The sequence below is a fragment of the Trachemys scripta genome, chromosome 2 (genome assembly GCF_013100865.1).
Source record: "Trachemys scripta elegans isolate TJP31775 chromosome 2, CAS_Tse_1.0, whole genome shotgun sequence".
Taxonomy (NCBI): Eukaryota; Metazoa; Chordata; order Testudines; family Emydidae; genus Trachemys; species Trachemys scripta.
This window is the reverse complement of record NC_048299.1, coordinates 20,880,567-20,889,532: the sequence shown is the minus strand read 5'-3', so window position 1 is coordinate 20,889,532 and position 8,966 is coordinate 20,880,567. Positions and strand designations below refer to the sequence as shown.

Below are 8,966 nucleotides of genomic sequence, written 5' to 3'. Positions count from 1 at the left end.
GTCCTATATTTCTCCCTCTCCTGTCCCAGTCCCCTTCTCCATGCACAGTTGGGCGTTGACCCTGTGATTAGTACCCCAGGACCAACTGAGGGAAGCTGGGATGCTGGTATTACCGGTGGGGCGGAGTTGGACAGCCCCCTGGCTCCCACCCAGGAAGCATGCGGGGGTGCGGGGAAGAGAGAGAGGCACTGTTTGGCTTTCTCTGCACGCCGGGCTGGCCCAGAGCCAGCTTCAGTAATGGTGCAGCTGCACCCGCCCAGTTGCCGGGGGTGGGGCCCCTGTGCAGAAGACCCAGAGGAGGCAGCCCTGGTTCTCGGGCCCCGCAGGGCGCGACGGGTCCCACGTGTGGCGTGTCCGCTGCGGGGGTTGATGTTCACTTGGGCTCTCTGGGGAGGCGCTTGGCGCGGCGGCGGGCGCTCGGGGCCCGCCTCTGGGGAGGGGCGCTCGGGTTCCCTGCGCTGCCGAGCGGCGCCGATAGACGCAGCGGGCTGAGCGGACGGCGACCCAGGGCGGCTCCTCGCAGCGGGCAGGGGAGGGGACGGGTTCGCGGTTGGGCAGCTCCGCGCCCCTCCCTCGGCGGGCTGGGCTGGGCTGGGCCAGGCCGCGGCTCGGCACCCGGAAGCGGGCGGCCGTTGGCGTGTGGCAGTGCGAGCGGGGCTGAGCGCAGCATGCGAGGCGCCGCCGCCCAAGCCCTGCCCCACTGCCCGCCCGGAGCCAGCGCCCGAGGAGCAGTTGCCGGCGGCAGAGCATGAGCGGGTCAGCGGCCCAGCAGCCCCCCGGCGGGGGGTCGGGGCAGGACCCCGCCGCGGCGGGGAAGGCTGCGGCCGGGGAACCGGTGCCGGAGCCTCCCCCGATGCTGAGCGTCGACGTGTCGGGGCTGGTGTCGCAGTTCGCGCGGAGCTTCGCGCTGATTTTCCCCGTGTACGTGCTGGGCTACCTGGGGCTGAGCTTCAGCTGGATCCTCATCGCCCTGCTCGGGCTCTTCTGGCTGCGCAGGCACCGCATTGGCAAGAGCTCCCGCCTGGGCCGGGCCCTCGCCTTCCTGCAGGACGAGGAGCGGGTGGTGCGGCTCAGCGTCTCCTCGGCCGAGCTGCCCGCATGGGTGAGTGACACCCCGCGCCGGGACCCGACACCTCCCTGCCCCCGGCGGGAGCGACACTCCCGGGCCGGGGCCTGTCGCCACCCTCAGGACTTGACCACCTGGGGCAGTGACATACACCCCGAGCTGGGATCTGGCACCTTCCCCCGGGGGAAGAGACACAAGCCAGGCTAGAACCTTCTCAGTGACTGGGCTGGGGGGCCCGACCTCCTTGGGGCTTCTTTGCGTGAGGAGCCAGAGCCACACATCACCTGCCAGCGCCCCTAGGGTGCCTGCCCGAGTGTTTCCACCAATATCCGTGACTCCACCCATGTCTGGTGGAGGGGTGCTGCTTCTCTCTCATCCCCAGGCCGGGCGATAGCACCTCTTGGCTCTTCCCCCTTCGCCGCCTACCTGCCTACTCGCTGTCTGGCCCCCACTCGCTCACCCACCCTGCCTTGGGAACAGCACACTCTGCCCACCTTTTTTTATTAGCTTCAGTTCTCAGACACTTATACCCCATCTAGTTTAATACCTCCGCTGAGCATGAAGCAGTCACTGCCTTCTGCTGACTAGTAATTTACATTTACGAGTAGGGTTTGAACCTTTCATGGCTGGGGTTTCTTGCAAAGAAAAAATGTAGCTCAGCATTTTAGCTGTATACGCTGGTGTGGATCTTAGCCTCTTACATTAGCTCTGAGGAAATAAAGAATCTTTAAGGTATAAATCTCATACATCAGACAAATCCTGTAAGAGTACATTTTCTAAAAAACAAACACTGAGTATGATACTTCAACACCACCCCACAGCTTAATTTTGTCAGTGATTCTTAATGAACCTTGAATAGATGGATGAGGTTCTGTTTCTGGCTCTGGTCTCAGGGTCATGCCCTGAGGACTGACCTAAGGCTATTTGAGTGACTTTAGTGTGTTAACTGATTTATTTTAAAAAAAGGTCTTTTAGTGTTTTTTATAAGTGGAGCTTTAATTTGGAATTTGCTGGCTTTTTCTGAAGTTAACATTCTTTCAAATTTTAGGTTGACGAAGGTTTTTATCTAGTAATTCCTTTAAATCTTAATTATTTTAAGAATAGCTTAGACGGGATTACCTGCAATCCACACAACAGTGTCAAGGGACCTTCCAAATGTCTCAAAGATAGATTCCCATTCCTTCCTGGACACTGTTGTCCGAAGCTACCAGTGTGGTGCTCTGCTTTCTCCTATGTTGATATCACTCGGCTGCGTGCGTCTGTTCCGTCTGTGTGCTGCCCCAGCTTTGCGCAAATAGCTGACACAGCAGACCCGAAGAGAACCCCCAATAACCAGAGAGTCTAGTAAGATGCAAAGTCACGTCGATTAGGTTTATTGCGATCTTGGACACAATTGCAGTTCCCCGTAGATTACTTAGTCTACCGGGCATACTACGAGAAAGTGCCTCTTGGCAAGGACCCGGCTCAGTGGCGGGACTTTCCACTGCCCCCGTGGCCGGACAAAGACACCACCCCTGGGATACATTCTTATACACAGGTACAAACAAATTACACATCACTCCTGGCGTATTGAGATGCAACCCCTCTACGTAGTAAGGTGCCGCCTCTCACCTTGTACACGTTGGTTCAATCAAAACAACTCTATCCATCATTTTACCCTTTTGCCCCCGTCATTGGGATGGGTCGGCCTGTTCCATGTTATCTGTGGAATGTTCCAGTATAGTATGTCTTGGTACCATGTTTATACTTTAATTTTGCTAGGTGAATATATATTTATGCAACATCAGCCCTTTCCTTGCCAGCTTCTGTGAGCAGGGCCTGCCTCTGGCTCACAGTTTAACTTTGCTTTATGTTAGCAAAGTCTTGACTATTACTTTAGTTCAGGCCTCAAGCCTCATACTGGGCCTTCACTAGGGCCTTCACTTACTACAGACACCTTCTCCACATCTAACTTCTGTCCTCACAGTCTCCGCATCACACCTCTAGACTGGAAAGATTAAATGGAAATCCACAAATCTACTTCTGTGTGATTCCTCTAATAACTATTCTTCTCTCCATCCCTGTCTCTCAGACATCCACATTTGAGCCATGCATACATTGCAATGAATGCATCTAGTGTTGTGTGAGGATAAACTTAAAATACATGTGTAGTATTGTTTTTTGCTTTCATTTGCTCAAATCTTTATATTTAAATAATCTAATTGCTCTCTGATCTGTTCAGAATTAGTAAACGACATTTCTTCTTGTTAAACACTCCAGTAGAAGTGATTTTTGGAGATGTTTCAGAGAAGACTAGTGAGAGGGGAGGGTGGCAAGTGTTTGAAACTTTTAAATCTCCATAACTTTAACTGTGTGACTTACCCCAAACTTTGTATACAGTCTAGTCTAGGATGAAATGGGAGCAGTAGACTGGTTTTGAAGTTGGGGTGTGTGCATTTGGAAGCTTGGTTAATTACAGGAAGCAAGTTTAAATGTTAACTATATAGCATGGCTAGTTCATCTCCATAATCTAATTTGCTGTCTAGATTCTGTATAGGAAGATGCTTACAGTAATTACATATGAACAGTAAATCCTCTGTAGTCAAGATTAATGTTGTATATTTTAGTTTTTGCATTATGACGTTTTGTATAGGCAGTAGAGAAAATGGGATTTATTTCCCTGAGGGTGTGTAGACCAAAGACCTAAAGCTTTGGAAGTGTGCCTATATAATGTCTGTCCCTTAGAGGGTTGAAACTATACTTTGTAGGCTGTTGGAGAGACGAAATTCTAGTGGATATCAGAAGTTCAGCTAATGTTGGAAAAAAATAGAATTAGGAACGCTGTTAGATTTAATGCAATATTTTTTTATTAAATAAAAATGTTCATTATCAAATAGAACTCTTCATCCTAACTGCAAACCAGTGGCTTGTTTTTAGCCCTGACCTTTTGTAGTGATTGATTACCCAAGATTTTCAGTCTGTATTAATGCAGCTCATAGATTCATAGACTCTAAGACTGGAAGGGACCTCGAGAGGTCATAGAGTCCAGTCCCCTGGCCTCATGGAAGGACCAAATACTGTCTAGACCTGAATATCTACTTCAGGGAGCTTTGACAGCAAGACCAGCTGAAAGAACACCTATATTAGTGCTAATAGAAGTAGTTACTGGATAGCATGCTCCTATTGGTTAGCTCAGTGGTTCCCAAACTTCAACAAGCGGTGAACCCCGTTCACTAAAGTGTGAAATCTTGTGAACCCCCTCCTAAAAATGAATATTTCTAGGGATTTAAGTTTAAATCTCCTCAGTGTGATGCCAACATTCACTCACCTCTCACTGAAGCAAAACAGCACTCCAGAGAAAATGACAGTATCGAATTACTGAGGCACCTGAACACTGCTACATTGACTGCTACCTGGTTCCGGCTGGTTTGGCGCGGAAACACCTTTTCTTCCACCACCAGGACCATCCCTACGAGAGTGCCCCACGAGGGACAAATTAGTCTGGCCTACCCCCCACGTCCAGCATGCCTACCCCCCACGCCCTGCTCACTCTGCCCCTCATGCCACCCAACTTCCCGTCTGCCAAGAACAGGGGTCCGAGCTGCCACCTGCGTGCCTGGGGTCCCAGCTGCCTCCCTGCCTGCAATTGGGGGGGGAGAGCTGCCAGCTCCACAGGGCTTGGGCTGCTGGCCCCTCTGACTGCTGGGGCTTGGGCTGCTGGCCCCAACTGCCCGGCCCCGTGCTGCATGGGGCTCAGGCTGCTGGCACCTCCACTGACCGCGGCTTGCCTGCGCGCTCTGCGCGGCTTGGGCTGCTGGCCCCGCGCTGACTGGGGCTCAGCTGCCCACTCAGCACTCCACAGGGCTTGGGCTGTCTGCTCCACAACTGGGTCACACCTGCTGCCTCCCATGCCCGGGGTCCTCTGGCCGCCATTAAGGAAATTTTTCTGGCGACCCCCCTGTAACATTGTGTGAACCCCCAGGGGTTGGTGAACCCCAGTTTGGGACCCACTGGGTTAGCTTCTCCATAGTATGTTACGGTGCAATGAGAAATCTGTCAGATAGGAAAGCTGCTATCTCCAACATGACCTTTTACTTGGGAAGTATATTTAATATATATTTGTAAACCTGCATTTGTTCTTCCTGTCTAATCAGATGGCTGGCCTGAATGTAAAAAATCTTGGTCCTCTTTCACCAGATAGATGTAATTATGATACATTTTATTCATGAAGAGAGAAGGCCTGCTGACCACATTTCTAAAGTCAGATCTGTTCCTTAAATGGACAAAAGCACTTGCTGCCACAGTCAATAAAAATGAGCTTTATGGGAGTTCTTATTCTGTCTTTTCCTCCCTCATGTAATGTATCCCAGAAGATTTTCTTTCCCTCATCTCTCTCTGCACTTTAAAGACTTTTTGAGGGTCATTGATTGCAGCTGCTATTCCAAAATGAGGACACTTGGACAAGACACTGAATCCACTGCAGTATAACTATCCAAAGGAGTTGCTTCTCAATCAGAATCAGGTACTGCAGGGCATTGCACTGTCTGCAGGTCACTGGAATAATGAGAGAGGGTGTTTCCTTAATATCTGAGGCTTACTACTTTTTATGGGACAGAAAATGAGTCAGGGAGAGCATAGAATACACTTTCTATTAAATTACCTATAATCCTACATCTGAATCATTTCTTTAGTTCCATTTGTTCTATTTTTGGTATACACCACTGCAAAATTGAAACCTAAATTTTGGGTAAGAATACTGCTTTAGTACTATGTATTGAGGGAATGTAATAGTTCTTTGTGGTGTTAATTTAAGCAGGCAGTTCCAGTTGTATGCCAAGGATATTAACTGCTGTGTCAACTGTGATTTGAAAGTAATGCTACTCTTCTGCTGAAATATCTAGAAAAGGTATAAGGTCAACTAATCCTATCTTGTGATTGCGGTTCACTTTTTCTGTAACCAGGTGATCAGGCAGTGAGAATACTTTGTTTTTAAATACACAAAAATAAGTTCATTGAATATTAACAGAAGTTGCATAACTTGAAGAAGCTGCCCTGATCCATTTTTAAATACGTGTATTTAAATACACGTTTAAACAGTGTAAATATTCTGTTAAAAGAAACTTTTTGGTACTATTTTTTTATAGCCCTTAGATATTTGGGCACCATGTTTTTTTCCATATTTTCAGCTTCGCATGACTGTTTTGTGCATCAGCATTCTCATTGTGAACACAACCTGAAATGGAGTATAGAATAACCTCTTTAAAAAGAGTAGGATCCACTAAAGCAATAAACACACTAAAATCTAGGTAAAGCTTTGGTATGTGTTTTTATTGGGAAGTTGGCAGTGATTCACATATAAAGTGGCTGTTTTCAAATCACTGGTTCCTCTGTTTATTTTAAATAGGAGTAGGATTGGGGCTCAAAGTGCTCTTACAAGCAAGGGCAACACTTCTTACCCAGCATTGTGAAAGGGTTTACAATCTTCAATACAAAGAAAAGCAGCAGTTGAAGAATTTCACTTTAGAGATGGAAAGTGGGACTTTCCTCCAGTTTGTTTTAAAAGACCAGTGTCCCACTGGGCTTTGTACTGTCAAACAGGTTGACAGGATTTCAGACTCTTAGAAGTAAAACCTTTACTTTCTACCATCTTACAAAAAACAAACAATAAAACCCTTACGTGATTCTAAGTTTGATCTTTTTTTAAGGTGACTGTCTCCTTGTTTTCATTAGGGACATGTATGCAGGCATTTGTCTGAATTTCGTGGATGAGTGAAACTTTGCTGCTTTTTTCAGCACATAGTTGATGACTGTCTCAGAAATTTTTCCCAGATTAATACATCTGGCTGGGGAGAGAGGCATTGCAGCCATGCAGTCTCTGATAGCAGTCAGCAGAGAAGCACATGAAGAAATCTTAGCATTATTAACCATTTCAGCATGAAAACATTTAAGTCACAAATACTTTATTGGTGTTTCCAACTGATGAACTTCAAATGATTCTGAAGCTTAAATGTTTTGATCTTTGTAGCAAAGATAATGACGTGAAAAGCTTAACTGTAAATTTCTGAAACTGTTTTGCAATCTGTCTTTGCCTACATGAGAGGTTACAGTTAAACTAGAGTTGTGTGTTTTTGTTTCAGAATGGCTTATTGTTGTTTACTGTAAACAGTGTCCTCATCTAATTAAAATTAAAAACCTGGTTTAAACCAAAACAAGTGTCTACACAGTGGGTTTGGATTGCATCTGTATAAGTAAATCAGGTTCAAATAAACTGTCGCAACTTTCTTGCATAAATAAGTCAAAAGTGATGCTTTTATGATTCAATGAGACTGCCCTATGCCACTACAACAGTTAAAGGGAAAGGACACTAATATATAATTACCAACATGTATTAGTTTTACGAGGATGTCCCTAAAGACCTGAACTAATGAGTGTATAGCTACAATGTATTTAGAAATTTTATTTAGTTTATATGCAGTAAAGCATTGATGAAATGGTGCAAAGTGTGTGGCTTTACTTCACACGATGTATATTTAAATATCAGTTTGATCTTAAATATTGATATATGAACAATAAACATTAGTTCCTTGCAAGAAGAGGTGAGGGATCATGCTGCTGAAGAATAAATTGAGCACGCCTACTGAAAATATAAAGAACTTCTTTTCATAAACTTTCTTGGTATATACAGGTGTTTAGTCTTCATTTTTTTTTTTTTTTAAATAAAATATACAGATTTTGTGTTTTGTCAAACCCTTCAGTATGATTCTACAGAGAAGATGATGGAATTCTGACAAATTAGACAGTTTTACTTTACTTCTATTAACACTACAATTTTGAGTTACTGGGTCAAATTCTGCCCTGGTTTATGTCTATGGATTATAGAATTTGAAAACTGAGGTGACAGAGATGCAAGGTGCGTAAATTTGTCTTGCAGAATCCTTGACTGGTGATGAAATGTGAACTAAAAAGAAACAAACTTACCAGCTGGATCTTAGGTTCACTTTTAAGGCTGGCACTCAAAACAAACCACTTTTCTACTTATGAATGCAACAAATCTGGTACACAAGTTAAACACAAAAATGGAACCCCACAGTGCTATTTTTATCACTTTTCAGAGTATAAAGAGACTTCAGTTAAATTTTCCTATACCTAGCAACGTGAAAAGACAAAAAACAGGGCTACTGATATTACTGCTTGATGTTGTTGTTATCCTAGGTATAGCAAGTCCAGGAGACTTCTTATTCTAAAATGCCAATACTCAAAGTTGGAGGCTGAGTCATAAATGTCCAGGTACATTTCTGTGGTCAGATCTAAGTATAAAATGTGTCCATATTAAATTGAACTTGCCTACAAAGTGGTGGTTGTTCTAATAATTCGCTGCAGCTAAAGCAGTTTGTATGACGAGTATTGCAGACAATTGTCTAGACATCAATTTTATGTGTGGGAAATACGAAAGAGTAGCAAGGACATTAATAGAGAATTAAGAGTTAACTTGTTTACTTTTAGCCAACATATTTTGACACCCCCTCCCTGTTCAGCGCTGACTTTTGAGCTAAATTCAAGCTTGTATTACATTTTGAAACAGGAGAGAAGCCACACCATAAATTTTACCTGCAGTAGCTTTAATAAAGCTCTAGTTCATCTTGAGTGCAGTTGTTTAAAAAGGCAATGTAATAAAGGTATATTGAAGCCACTGCTAAATAGTGTCTCACCCACTATTTGCTGCCTTTCTGATTTTAGGCCTCGATTCACGAATATACTTAGGCATCATGACAGCTGCATCACCGCACCTAACTTTTAGGTGCATAGAAAATCACAGGAACACACTGCAATCCATGAAGTCTGAGTTAAGCACCTCGGCTCCTATACAATGAATGGGGAGAGATGGGGGTCTTAGACTGCAATTCATAAAGGCAGCATGCTA

General features: G+C 45.3%; 1 protein-coding gene across 4 annotated transcripts in view; it reads left to right on the top strand.

Annotated features, from left to right (window-relative positions):
• The first annotated feature begins 555 nt into the window (after positions 1-555).
• The window catches only part of ESYT2 (extended synaptotagmin 2), a 135,544-nt gene continuing 127,133 nt past the window's right edge, over positions 556-8,966 (top strand). The window contains exon 1 of one of the 4 annotated variants that reach the window (XM_034760015.1): positions 556-1,102. In XM_034760015.1, coding sequence (XP_034615906.1) covers positions 749-1,102 — 354 coding nt within the window. In that variant the 5' untranslated portion in view covers positions 556-748. The remainder of the gene's footprint in view (positions 1,103-8,966) is intronic. The other 3 variants (XM_034760017.1, XM_034760018.1, XM_034760019.1) reach the window with 3 other exon arrangements.